The following is a 13,215-nucleotide window of genomic DNA, read 5'->3' on the forward strand; positions in this document are numbered from 1 at the left end:
GACTGCAGGCGGTGTGAACCACACAGAAAAGCTGGTTTCCCCTTTATTTCAGTCCCAAGTTTAATCCAGTGTAGAAAACTTCCCAGTTTATTTTTGTTAGTAGAAATCCGACTTGTTTTCTTGTTTGGGGATTTGCTGTTTTCTGCTCTGTGGTCTGGAGTGCAGGGAATTACAGTCCCTACTTACCTGGGTTAGAGTGAGCTGCAGAGAACTTGGTGAAACTGAGGTTTTCTGCCTTTTCTGTCTTCTTTGCATGCAGGAGGAAGGCCAGACAGCTGTGTAATGTTTCTCCCCCCTTCCCTTATCACAACTACAAGTAGCTGCTGTTGTGCAGGGGTTGGGGCTCACCTCCAATTCCCAAGTATTTGCCCATGAAAGCAGAGGTTTCAATGGCTGATGTCTCACTCCCGCTCCGCTCTTTCTCAAGGCTCTTGTGAGATCCCGATATCCCAGTTACTGGGGATCCAAACTGAATTTCTGATGTTAAAAAATGGTTTTCCCTGTTACGCAGAAGCCCTCAGCTATCTTTGCTCTCTGTCTTTCCTGCTTGAGAACAGCTGTTTCTTTTACCTGTGAGGATGCTCACCAACTCTCAGCGCAGCAAGCTGAAGAAACAGCCTGAGTTTAGTATTAATTCTCTAAGGGACAGGCATTGCAGGGTTCCTCTCCCCCTTAATTTATGTCAGTCTGTTCAAGAGTAAAGTATTTTTTTCCATTACACAAGCAGCATCACTAGCAGTCGGGGGACTTCTGTGTAATCTCTCTGGACAGAAACCAAGCAGGCACTTGGGCAGCATCAGTGGCTCAGGTTCAAATAATGAAGCTGAAATGGCTATCATCGACTTTGATGACAAGCACTAGGAGGAACTGGCACCAGAGGTCTCTCGCCTGCAGAATTCAGTTTGGTTATGTTGTGACCTTGGATCCTACTCAAAGCCATTCACTGCAAGTCCTGAATCTGCAGAGCCTTGTGTGAGGAGCATGTTAAACCTGCACACTCAAGTTCAGTAAAACAGGGATCTGTAGATGTGTAGTGAGGCCTTATCTGTGGACTATGACTGCTTTGAACCACCTAAAAGTATTGACTGTACATCTCCAAAACACCAGCTTCCAGGGAAAGGAGTTTTCTAGCCATAGGGAAGGGAGCAGTTTCTTATTGTTGGAATTGAGACCTTTCAGACCTTCCGGCCAGCCTGGTCAGGGCAGCGGTGATGCTTCCACCTCCTCACCGCCTGGTGCAGGTTCCTGTTCTTCTTCTGCCAGGCGTAGGCCTTGTTCACCACCACTTTGTCACTCTGTACTTCACCGCTTACAACGAAGACCCCTGTGTGTGTGCCTCTCATGATGTTGTGGACACAGGTCGCATCTATGTCTAGCCACTGCTGGAGCCTGCCGGGGACTTCGGTTCTGAGGAGTGGGCCATGCTTCAGGACCTCCACTCTGGAGGGGTCCAGGTCGAAGTCTGAGATGGTGGTGGTGGCGTTCTTCCTCAGGATTCGGATTTTCACTGCTACAGGGGTTGGAAAAAGAGCTGTTAGTTCTATTTACTTGCCATATAGCTCTTAACTACTTAATCACACAGCAGCGCAAGGCTTTCTTGCTGTTCCTGTAATGTGGTGGTGACACATCCATCCTTTGTAATTGCAGTGAGCTTATAAAAGCTCTCATTTGAGGTTAGTTTCCATTGCTGAACATCGTTTTTAGAATCACAGAATCATTCAGGTTGGAAAAGACCTTTAAGATCATCAAGTCAAACTGTAAACTCGGCACTGCCAAGTCCGCCACTAAGCCATGTCCCTCAGTGCCAAATCTACACATCTTTTAATACTTCTAGGATTGGTGATTCCACCATTTCCCTGGGGAACGCTCAATACCTAAAATCCTTGGGGTCTGCTGTAAAAGCTGCAGCCATTTATTATCCAGGCCGCTACCTGGCTGCTGGAGAGAATGGCAGCAACTGAAAGGAAGGCGGGGGGGTACTCACCAAAATCGTTGGCACAGAGGTTTTCCAGGATCTCCCTGGCAGTGCTGGCTTCCTCAAGCTCACAGTCCTTGCAGCTGGCTCGGGGTACTGCTGCAACAGAAATCTGGTTAGAACACCCTTGTCAAGCATCGCTGGAAAAGGCATAATGATGTTTTGAGATCTGCAAGCGGTGGCTTGTAGAGTGGTGCTTCCTCCTGAGCTACCCAGTCCCTGCAGGGACATCTCAGATTGCCAGGGTGGGAAATGTCAAGTTCTCCTTTCTGTGGCTGGGGCAGATGCTGTTTGTCGTGCTTTGTTTAGGCTTGTGTGTGTTGCTGCATGTTAAAGCAGCAGTGAAAATGCTTGGTGAAGATCTCCAAGTGTGGGTGAAACAGTAAAACCACTGGTATGGCCTGACTCCATCCAGTGATGCTGAAATGAGGCATCTGTCCTCCCTTAACTGCTCTTGGATCTCCCCCAGTATTCACCAGTATGTGCGTGTTTAATTCAGTCTTTCAGTCTTAAAGATTCCTTTTTCTGGTGTAACTCATGTCTGCAGAGGCTCATGCCCCTTAGTGGTGTTTCCTAATGTTTAAAGACAAGGCTTGCAAAACATTTCTCCTTTTTTGCATGTTTTTAAACCCTGGACACACTGAAAGATGAGGAGTGCAGCTCCAGAGCTCTGCTGGAAGCACATCTCACCGCCTGGAGCCTGCATGCCATGAGCTCTCACGCTGTGCCTGGGCGTTAGGCTTTTGACAGCAATTCCTTCCCCTTGCCCCAAACCCTGCGCGGTCTGATGGCACCCAGGGAGCTAATGAATACAGCAGAGAGGGGAACAAGCTGCAGTCAATGCTACACTAATTTTCTAGACACAGTGGCGCTCCCACAGAGAACAAAACTGGAATTTATAACTTCTTGAAACAGAGCTTAAACCCAGAAATACTGGGAATAGAAACAAGGCACAGGCTGATCCTCTGAGCTTTCACTGTTGCCTACGGGAAAACATAGGAGAAAAGAACCAAACTTACTTCTCCTGCTGGAGGAGTTTTCATCCGTGGACACTGCTGCGATGCACAGCTCGTGATCAGCAGGGAACTTGTTGCAGTTGAGGATTTCGGGCCAGGGGTACCCATAACAAGCCATGACGGGAGCGCAGCTTCTCTTGACGGCTTCGCACAGGCTGCGGCAGGGGTAGATGAGCCTGGGGAGGGGATGGGGATTGCAGCACCTCTGGGCTCCTTCTGGCAGCAGGCTGAGGGGTTTGCTGCTGCCCAGGGCTGTGCTGGTGGGTACCAGCAGCTACTGTGGTGTGTGAGAGAGGTGGCTGGGGGAGATGGCTGCAGTGCCTGGGGTGGGAGAGCAGGAAAACCCGCAGCAGGGAACATAATATTCCTGCTCCTGAGAGGCGGAATGTTCATGTTTCACTTTCAGAGGGATGCTCCATGCTAGGAAATCCAATTGCCCCTTGCTAAGAGGGGCAGCACTGGTCATACTGCACAGTTGTGCTCTTGGGGATTGTTACTTACTACAGCAGAAATAACTTGTAAAAACATCTTACCTGTCCAAGCAGATTGGTGCAAAGAGGGAGCAGAGGAAGATTCTAGCGTCTGGGTGGCACTCCCTAGCCAGCAAGGGCAGCCAGCTGGAGGACTGCTGGATCACTTCTGACATGGTCTCGTGCTCCAGCAGGTTGGGAATCCTCATCTCGGAGTAGCCGATGTCGTAGCACAAGGCCATGCGGGGCGGGATGGGTGTGCAGCTGGAGGATCTCCTCAGGTAGCTCGCCCAGGCCCCTGGAGAGCCCCAGAGCAGCAGGTATACCAGGACACCCAGCAGCCATGGGCCACCCAACCTCGAGGGGTGCCTGTGGTGGGCTGTGACCATGCTTGGAGCAGGAGGACAGGCAGCGCACCCTGGACTGAGCTGCCTCCGACTGTGAGATGCCTTTTATAGTCTAGGAGCCACCTCTCTGTCAATCTATCCTCATTAAGTGCGGCCCTTTCAGAGCCCTCATGGGGAAGACAATGCTTCAGTTTTCATTTGCCAGCGGCCCTGATTGTTCGGATTTTAGCAGGGGTTTGGCTTAGATCAGCAGGTGTGGAAATGAGGGCAGTCGGGGAGGGATGAATGATTTGGCCCATGTGTCCTGGGGCTCTTTCCGCCAAGATTGAATCTCTGTTTGACACCAGTGCTCCAGCCCTTCTCCTTTCTCTAGCTCCAGGATTAGTCATTATTTCATAATGCCCAATGTTTTCCTCTTTTGTTTTTTGTAAAAGCTCAAAGTCAATTAGGAGGCATTTGTTTAGCTGGATCTATTGTTGAGCAGGCAGGGAGATAGGATGGTCTCACAGCCAGAAGTTAACTGTTTGGGAGAGCTGAGGGTAGAGAGGAACTAATTTGCAGCTGTGGAGTCAGGTTGTTTGCAGATGGGATTGGCAACACCTGCCTGGACCCCCCCTCATCCCACAGCCTGCATGACAGAGCACGCCTTCCGCTTAACAGAGTTGTTCCCTCATTCAGAAATGCCGTTGGAGAGCGGGATTGTCCTTCCTCCAGCACGTAATTAAGATTCCAGGAGCTGTCATTATTATAGCCCAGTTTGGGGAACTGGAAATACTGGGAGTGTCGCTTGCCAGCACAGTTCATTCTGGACCTGGTGCTGTGCCACGAGGTTCAGAGCGGTCAGTGGAAGCTCTGGGTCTGAAGCATCCTCTGGGATGCGCTGCCAGTGGCGGAAATTGCTTCCTCCGAGGGTGTCAGGGATACAGGTGGCTGCATCGTGTTGCTGGGCTTTCCCAGGAACAGCTCATTTTCCACAGGGCTAGTTCTGGTCTGTACGTAGCAAGAAGCCGACTGCTCACTGACAGTTTGAGCTGATAGGATTGATTTCAGGTCATGGAAGTAACTAACTATTGTTTTCCACCCTTTGAGGGTTGCTGCAGTTGAGATGTAGTATGTCCATAGCATGTACCCGCAGGAGCTCTAGGGAGCTGCAATTTGGAGAGCAGGACCTTGGGCCTACGAGCACTTAAACCTGTCCTGCTTTGGTGGTTTTTCTTTCCCTCTTCAAAACACAATTGACATAGCACTGACAGACATCAGCCAGAGGGATCTTCTCAACCTGCTGGACCACAGTGTAACTGTGCTGTGGAACAGGACCTCACCAGCACTTTGCAAGTGCCCTGTGCACTGTGCAGTGAGAAATCTCTTCGCCTCATAGTCATTTGTGTATCTGCATTTAAATCTGCCTGGGATCCTGCTATTGCCTGATTGCTGCTGGTGTCGTGCTGCAAAGAAAAGCTGATGACACTAAGGTAGCATCTCAGTATGGAATGTGGCATCCACCATGTGCAGTGTCTTCTCCTTTAATAGTACATTTAAAAGACCCTTCTTAGTGGGGGAGCAAGGGAATGAATGGGAATAAGTTTGGAAGTTTTCTTCATGCTGTTCGGGTTTCATTGTGCCAGGTTCACAGCGGTGGCCTCTCCACGTGAGGCCAGGGAAGCCTGAAACCCTGCAGTCACCACTGCCCACCACAAAGCTTTTCTCGCCTCCCTTCCTGCAGAGCAGCAGTTCCCAGACTGTGATCCACATGTCACCTTTGAAGTGATAATATGTGGTGATATGCAGGTGTTTGTTCACTCCTTTGTCCATTTTGGTGTCTGTGAGAGCATTTAAGGGCTTGACCTCTGCATCCAAACATTTAGGAACTGCTGCTGTAAAAATACCCACCCCCAGCAGCTCAGGTGTGTGGTGTGTGCTTGGATGTGTTTGAGTGTCCCAAACTTAGGCAGTTCCTAAATTCTCCCCAATTTATTTCCCTTCTTCTGAGTGCCCTGCCATTGGTTTGGGGTCCCACTATAGCAGTTCCTCAGTCTCTGTTGCTGCTCATGCTTCTGCTGCAGAAATCCCTGACTTCCTGACAGAGGAGGAGTGCAAGCTCATCGTCCATCTGGCCCAGCTGAAGGGGCTGCAGAAGAGCCAGATCCTACCAACAGATGACTATGAGGAAGCCATGGAAATGATAGAAATCAGCCAGATGGACATTTTCAATCTGCTGGACCACAACCAGGATGGGCAGCTGCAGCTCAAAGAGGTAAAGTGTGGGACAGAGCTGGGGAGGTTTGCTGGGGCACCTTCTCAGATAGGTCTCTTCATTACCCTGTGCTTGGGTAGGGCCAGACCCCAGTATGTACTTACTGACTTCCAGTCAGTACTTGCTTAATTCGGTGTCTCAAGATTAGTGCTGGCCTCCAGCATGGGAGTTTCCGGGGAGGTGTACAGCAGTTGTGCTGCTATTGGGAGGCAGAGGTGGTCCTTGGCAGGAGACGTGTGTTTTTAATATGCTGGGTAGAACGTTCCTGGTGCTGTGGGTTTTACTTTCCCTTCCAGAGAAAGAGCTGTGCCCCCTCCACTTCAGGACTGGTTAACCAAGTCCCAGCAGTCATTTGCCATGACCTAAACTGGAACTAACAGCACTCATCAGCCACATGCTGTGTGTGGCTGCCAGATGGTTCTTAGTGCAGTCTTCTTTCTGCAGAGACGTGCTGACACCTGGCTGCAGAGCAGAGCCCGCCAGGCCTCAAGCAGGGCATTTGTAGGGTTTGGTAGTACAAGAAACCAGTTCCTGCTGTTGATCCATTTCTGAATTTCAGGTGTTGACCCACACCCGGCTTGGGAACGGCAGGTGGATGACCCCCGAAAACATCCGGGAGATGTACACTGCGGTCAAGGCTGATCCTGATGGGAATGGTAAGAGTAGCTCCACGGGAATCCCTTCACCCTCAGCACGGTGGACACCTTGCACAGCCATGTGGGGCAGAGCAAGAGCCGTGTCCCTGCCCAGGCCTGTTTCTCTACCTGTGTTCTTCAAAGGAAAATAAGGCTGCTTTAGAGACCTTGGCAGAAAAGTAAAATCAGTGTAAACCTCTTCATCACCAGTCTAACAGCAAACTAGTTCTACTTCCTGGGCTTGGATCTTGCAGAAGCAGGACCAGAACACAGCTCTGTGCTCCCTCTCACCTCTCAGACCTGCCTTGGTTCATGCCCTGTTATAACAAGACCTTCAGAGTGTGCTGCTGCTCCTGTGGTCTGAGACGCTGCTTTGGCTTTGACTATGTAGCTCTTGTTACCTTGGCTGAGGTGTTAAGGTGCCACCTTCCACTTCCACCCTGTTTTCTTGGAGACTTCTGCAGCAGGCTGGGAATCCTGCATCATGGACAGGGTAGGGTGGAATAAGTGGAGGTGGTCTTGTAGGTCAGCCTTTGGTGCTGACCCCCTTCTTTGCCACTGCAAACTCTTGTATTCCATGAGGCCACTTCTCCTCCTGCCCCCGGTCTCCCAGGGCTCCCGCTGGTCCAGACGTGCATTCTAACCTCTGCTGCTCTAATTAGAGCGGCCTCAATTAAGCAACTCTCCATTTCCTAATCAAATTAAGTGAACACACAGGCTCTGCACACTGTCTTCCAGTGACCTGGCATTGAGAGCTGCCCAGGAGGAGCTGCTTTGGAGTTGAAGCAATACCCATGTGAATGCCTAAATATCCGGAGGGCACCAGTGGCATTCTTGGCAGGGGTAGGAGCGTATGACTGAGTCCTCGGTGGCTTTTCCACCATTTCGGACATTAACAAATGAAAGGTCCTGTTAAAGTGCTCTTGGCAGGACCTTACTTCCAGAGTGACGCTTCCCTCTGTTGTTAGATGGGTACGTGACACCGAGAGACCAGGTCACAACCTGGATGTGGCACTGCGTCATCAAGACAGCGTGGAGTAAGGGGAATTGGGGACAGGGAGACACTAGAACTAATAACACGGAATAATTTGGTCACGGCACCCAAGGAGCTGTCCCAGGCTGACCGTGGTGGCTGGGTGCTGTTTGTCCAAGGGAGCAGAGCTGGCACTACAGCAGCACTGGGTTTGCTGCCTGGGCGAGCTCTGCTTGCAGCCCATGAAGTGTGCTGGCTGCTGGGCAGCCCAGTGCAGCGTGTTGGGTGCTGTGGTCTCGGGGACCTGATCCCCAGAGCGAATGGGCTTGGTTCGAGGAAGGCAATTTCTGCAGTGCCCTCAGCTGGTGGCTTCTCTGAGTACAGGACACCAGGAACTGTTGCCTGCAGGAGAATCACCAGCTTTCCCTCTCTTCCCGTAGGTGTGCTGAGCTTGGAGGAGTTCAAACAATTGAATATCCGTGATTTCCACAAGTACATGGGAAGCCAGAAAGTGAAGATGAGTGACTTGGTGCGCAACAGCCAGCACACGTGGCTGTACCAGGGCGAGGGGGCTCACCAGGTGATGAGATCCATACGGCAAAGGTAAGGACCAGGCAGCCGAGACATGGTTGGTTTGTGTAGGCACAAGGACCACATGTGCTGGGAAAGGCACTGAATATTAGCAGACTTGCTAATACTCACACTTCCTAATTGTGTGAAAAGTCTTTGGAGTATAAAGAGCAATGAACACAGCCCCAAAATGGGGAGAGGAGGTTTTCGTTAGAAGAAGGTTTTGTATTGACCCATGGAAAAGGGAAAAGAAAAATCAACCCTTTCAGCATCTCCATTCACTTTTGGGAACAGCCCTATAAAACCAGGAAGACTTGGCATTATATGAAGTAATTCATTCTAATTAGTAAATGAGCTTACTGGGAGAAACTGCCCGTTTCCAATGCTGTTTGGGTGCCAGCAGTTGCTGTCATTTGCTTTAGTTACTCATGCATTTCACTGAAATCTGGCTTAGCTGTTTCAGAGCTGACTTTTTAAACAGCACAACTTCACCTCAAGGAAGCCAAGTTAGTTTAATCCTCTGAGCACGCGTATCACAGGGCAGCTCACATCAGAGAGGAGAACCTCTCACCCTTCCCTTCATCTCAGATTTGGTACGGGGAAGTGCTGAAACCCAGCACACAGGCCAAGTCATTTAGCTGTGGTGAGTTACAGATAATTGGCTGGAGACTCTCTTGTTCTTGTGGTGCTGGTCCTCGCCCAGACCATGGGTGGGTAAAATCTGTCCCAAGGCTTGAAAACGGCTGTTGGCCGCTCCTTTTCTTCAGCACATTCCAGCAGGAGAATGGGGTCACATATTGCCTTGATTAGAGCAGACTGTGGCTGCCACCTTCTGCATGCCAGCTAGCCAGCACACACAGGCATCAGCGCACTGCCTTTATGCTCTTCAGTTGGCTGCTGTTATATGAGGATGTGAAGACACAGCACTGAAGGAGGCTGCTAGTCCTCCGTCGGGACCGTGTGGTGCTCAGAGGGGCTTTGCCATCCTGCCTGGGTGCCACATTCCCTTTGCACCTGCCCTGAGGGCTTCACCGGTCCAGATTCTCAGAGCTCTGAGTGTTCTTTGGCAGGTCTCGAGACGTACCTGCTTGCCTTGGGGATGATCTCAGATGTAGCAGCGGAAAAATCCCAGAGCAGCAGGGCTCCAGTCTCCTTGGTCACTTCCAGTGCCCCTCTGCCCTGGGAGGGAGGCTGCTGAAAAGGCAACAGGGAAAGGTGAGTTAGGTGACAAGAATGTTCCTAGAGCTAGTCTCTCCTTCACTCTCAGCAGGGGCCTTGTGCTTTGCTAACTGTCCCCAAGGTCTGTAGGTGGTGAGCAGGAGTCCAGAGAAGTGATGAGATGGCACATGGAGGCTCCAGGGACACACACAGAAGGGATCTTGCTGAGCAAGCAAAGTCTTCCTGAGAACAGTCCTGCTGGAGATGCACCCTTCGATTTTGTTTGGTTTTGAAGTAACCTTGATGATAACTTGCTGAGCTGATGCTGATGGTCCAACAGATCTCTAAGGACCTAGTTTACCTCTTGGCGTGCTTGCTGCAGCCCATCCGTCTCTCCGGTCTGTTGGGAAGGGGGTTCTCTTTCTCTAGATTCATTTGCTGCTTGGGAGTAGGGGCTGACCGGGGTGCTGGTGCTTTCCCCTCACCTGCTCTGCTCTCCTCCTCCCCAGGGTGATGCGCCTGACTCGCCTGCCCCCCGAGATCGTGGAGCACAGCGAGCCCCTCCAGGTTGTGCGCTACGACCAAGGAGGGCACTACCATGCCCACATGGACAGTGGCCCCGTCTTCCCCGAGACTGCCTGCAGCCACACGAAGCTGGTCGCCAATGAAAGCGCTGCCTTTGAGACCTCCTGCCGGTAAGGTCTGCCTTGGAACAATCTGGAATGTGTTCGAGGAGAGGTGGGGAGAGAGGTCTGGCCTCACCTCGTGTAGGTGGTGCTCGGGTGGTGGCCTCAAAAACCAGCTCTGGAGATCACTAGCGTGAAGGGGTTTAAAGAGGTTGGTGGGCAAATCCTGTGGGTCCACGCGAGGAGGGCAGAGTGGTTCTGCAGAGCTGCTGGGCCATCCCCATCAGAGACCAGAAACACACCCTCACTGCTGTGGGTGGGGATTTTCTTTGTTGTCCTTGTCTTGTTCTTGGAGAAAAGCTGATGATGCAAATCATCAGAGAGCTAGACAGGCTGAGAGGTGGGCTTGTTCAGCCTGGAGAAGGCTCCTTAAGGGGAGACCTTAGAGCAGTCCCAGTGCTTAAAGGGGCTACAAGAAAGCTGGAGGGGGGCTTTGGACAAGGGCCTGTAGGGGCAGGCCAAGGGGAATGGCTTTAACCTGCCAGAGGGGAGACTGAGCTGAGCTCTGAGGCAGAAGCTCTTCCCTGTGAGGGTGCTGAGGCGCTGGCACAGGGTGCCCAGAGAAGCTGTGGCTGCCCCATCCCTGGCAGTGTTCAAGGCCAGGTTGGACACAGGGGCTTGGAGCAACCTGCTCCAGTGGAAGGTGTCCCTGCCCGGGGCAGGGGGTTGGGCCTGTACGAGCTTTCAGGTCCCTTCCAACCCAAACCAGTCTGGGATTCTAAGAAATCCCTTATCTCACGATGTCTTGGAGGAACCAGTGTATGTGGAGTGGAGGGGCAAGGTATGGACAGCCCCTGTGCACCGCTTCCTGTTCCAGTTGTGTCCCCTGACAGCCACTGTGCCTTGCAGGTATGTGACGGTGCTGTTCTACCTGAACAACGTGACAGGGGGAGGTGAAACCGTCTTCCCTATAGCTGACAACAGGACGTATGAAGAGATGGTAAATGAATCTCACCTACACATTAACCCTGGGCATTTTGAGACACTCTTTGAGAGTCTTTCTTTGCTGTGGCTGCAGAAGGGGTCTGGTGTGTGAGGTTGGAACATATTTAACCCTCATAGCTAGAGCATGGGGAAGCTGCACTTACCATCTTTTCCCTCTGAGGCCAGAGGAGGAGGCACAGGGCTTTGACAGCCACAGCTCTGCCTGCTCGGAGGTGCAAGGAGTGGTCTGGTGGCCTTGCTGCCATCACACGGGTCCTGCTCGCTTCTGTCTGAGCAGGTTTCCTCAGACTAAGTCTTGGCAGATGTGTTGTGCTCCTGTCAGGCAACGCATTAAACACTGGGCGGCTGCTCAGGGACAGGTTCTGGACCTCCAGGGGCCTGAAACTGGCCGCTGCGGGTGGGTTGTGAAAGCCCTGCACTGTCCCTGCGGGGCGGTCAGGCAGAGGGCAGGATGAGCGCTGGCAGCGCTGTGCGAGCGCTTCATTCCAGCCCTGTTTGCATCACCTTCTCTGTGGTTTCTTGCCAGTCTCTGATCCAGAACGACGTGGACCTGCGAGATACACGGAAAAACTGCGACAAGGGCAATTTGCGAGTGAAACCTCAGCAAGGCACTGCTGTCTTCTGGTACAACTACCTGTCAGACGGAGAAGGTATGGGCTGATTTCAAGACTTGGCTCATGGGAGGGGTAGGACTGCAGGAGGTGACGGCCATCATCTTCTTGCAGTGGCGGGGAGCTCAGAAGGGAGCCAAAGGGTGGTAGCTGCCTGCTAGCGGGAACTATAGAGTCTACTTGTCACCAGCTGGGCAGGAGCTTCCTGACTCTGAAAGGCCTTTGTTTACAGGCAGCAGGTCAGTGGCTCCTGATGCCTTTGGGGGACAGGACTAGCTAGCAAACAAAGACCTTGGCTGCAGTAGCCATCGCCAGCTGCCTGCTGTCCCACTGTGCGCGCTCAAACTCCTGCTGGCACTTGGTCTGCAACTCAGAATGTTTCACTGATGCGGTGTTGCCCACAGGGGAGGTAGACAAAGGCACAGCCATCAGCCTGGCAGCACGGGGAGACATGGTCTGCCCTGTGCAAGGCTCTCCTGTGCTTGGGGCCAGTTACTGCTTTATAGCTCAGCTGCAGCCTGGTGATGTGTCCTCAGGGCTGTTTTTCTCCCAAAGCACAACGTGGTTTTCCCTGGCAGCCCGGCTGGGGGATGGTCACGAACCTCCCAGGCTGCAGGAGAGTGACTCCGGAGAATTTCGTTGCTAGATTTTGAACATTGATGGCAGGAGGTCCCCTGGGAGCAGCCCATGTTTCCACGTCTAGAAAATCCACAGAGGTCACAAGACCAGTGTTTGGGCTGCTGGATGGTAACATCAAGACCATCTCTGTCCTGCAAGAAGTGCCCTGTTGTGTTTTTACGAGCAAATTGTTCCGAAATGGAAGGCGGCTGCTGATGCAAGTCTGGTACAGCCTCCGTAAAGAGAAAATAATTTAGAACTGCTGGAATGCAGTCTGTAATGTGGCCATGAGCCTGACTTCTGCAGGCCGCCTAGCAGCAGCACCCATCTCTTCTATGCCACTCCCTTTTGGAAAGAGTTGAGAAAAACAGTGGCTGGGATGCAGAATGTGAGAGCCCCTTGTGCTGGGTGGAGACAAGACAGCAACAAGCATTTTGCACCTGGGGAGCCTGCCCTGGTGCACTCCTCATAGGTGCTAGGGTGGGGTAGCACTAAGATGGAGGGTGCCAGGAGGAGCCAGCTCCTGTAAGACGTACCTGAGCCAAAATCCAAGCCAATGCCGTGGGTGGGAGAGCAGCACTCCTCACTCCCTCCTAACATGGCTTTGCTCCACAGGCTGGGTAGGAGAGCTGGACGACTTCGCCCTGCACGGGGGCTGCCTGGTCACACAGGGCACCAAGTGGATTGCCAACAACTGGATCAACGTGGACCCCAACCGGCGGCGCCAGCTGCAGTTCCAGCAGGAGATGGAGAGATACGCGGGGGCTGGAGCCCCGGGAGCCCCGGGCGAGTGGACAGTGGATAAAGCGTACAGCGGGATGCACTTGGAGCTGTAGAGCTGGCGGGAAAAGGCGGCCCGGCCGCACGCACGTGGCCTTTTCCCGCGCTGGGCCGGAGGGGGCGAGGCCGCGCCAATAAAGCGTGGAGAGACGGAGCGTCGCCTGCGCGTGCTCTAGG

At 52.5% G+C, this 13,215-nt stretch overlaps 2 protein-coding genes across 2 annotated transcripts; one reads left to right on the top strand and one right to left on the bottom strand.

Annotated features, from left to right (window-relative positions):
* Positions 1-1,175: 1,175 nt before the first annotated feature.
* On the bottom strand, positions 1,176-3,802 carry LOC104399482 (secreted frizzled-related protein 5-like). The gene is made up of 4 exons (XM_010013076.1): positions 3,525-3,802; positions 2,995-3,167; positions 1,985-2,071; positions 1,176-1,510 (listed from the first exon to the last, which is right to left on the bottom strand). Exons 1-4 carry the CDS (start codon positions 3,701-3,703, stop codon positions 1,176-1,178), a joined length of 774 nt encoding a protein of 257 aa, XP_010011378.1. The 5' UTR covers positions 3,704-3,802.
* Positions 3,803-4,488: 686 nt separating this feature from the next.
* Positions 4,489-13,192, top strand: P4HTM (prolyl 4-hydroxylase, transmembrane (endoplasmic reticulum)). The gene is made up of 8 exons (XM_010013077.1): positions 4,489-4,525; positions 5,872-6,062; positions 6,622-6,718; positions 8,111-8,273; positions 9,908-10,093; positions 10,934-11,024; positions 11,556-11,679; positions 12,874-13,192. Exons 1-8 carry the CDS (start codon positions 4,489-4,491, stop codon positions 13,092-13,094), a joined length of 1,110 nt encoding a protein of 369 aa, XP_010011379.1. The 3' UTR covers positions 13,095-13,192.
* Positions 13,193-13,215: the final 23 nt, after the last annotated feature.

This window comes from Nestor notabilis, unplaced genomic scaffold (genome assembly GCF_000696875.1).
Source record: "Nestor notabilis isolate BGI_N333 unplaced genomic scaffold, ASM69687v1 scaffold23644, whole genome shotgun sequence".
Taxonomy (NCBI): domain Eukaryota; kingdom Metazoa; phylum Chordata; class Aves; order Psittaciformes; family Psittacidae; genus Nestor; species Nestor notabilis.

Bases quoted from the DNA above. Each gene is read 5' to 3' on its own strand.
- LOC104399482 (XM_010013076.1), bottom strand. From the start codon at position 3,703: ATGGCCTTGTGCTACGACATCGGCTACTCCGAGATGAGGATTCCCAAC. The intron at 2,072-2,994 runs GTAAGTTTGGTT...CTGTTGCAGCAG, and splicing joins AAACTCCTCCAGCAGGAGAA to TACCCCGAGCCAGCTGCAAG. The intron at 1,511-1,984 runs GTGAGTACCCCC...CAACCCCTGTAG, and splicing joins CCTCTGTGCCAACGATTTTG to CAGTGAAAATCCGAATCCTG.
- P4HTM (XM_010013077.1), top strand. From the start codon at position 4,489: ATGCCGTTGGAGAGCGGGATTGTCCTTCCTCCAGCAC. The intron at 4,526-5,871 runs GTAATTAAGATT...CTTCTGCTGCAG, and splicing joins GATTGTCCTTCCTCCAGCAC to AAATCCCTGACTTCCTGACA. The intron at 6,719-8,110 runs GTAAGAGTAGCT...CTCTTCCCGTAG, and splicing joins GGCTGATCCTGATGGGAATG to GTGTGCTGAGCTTGGAGGAG.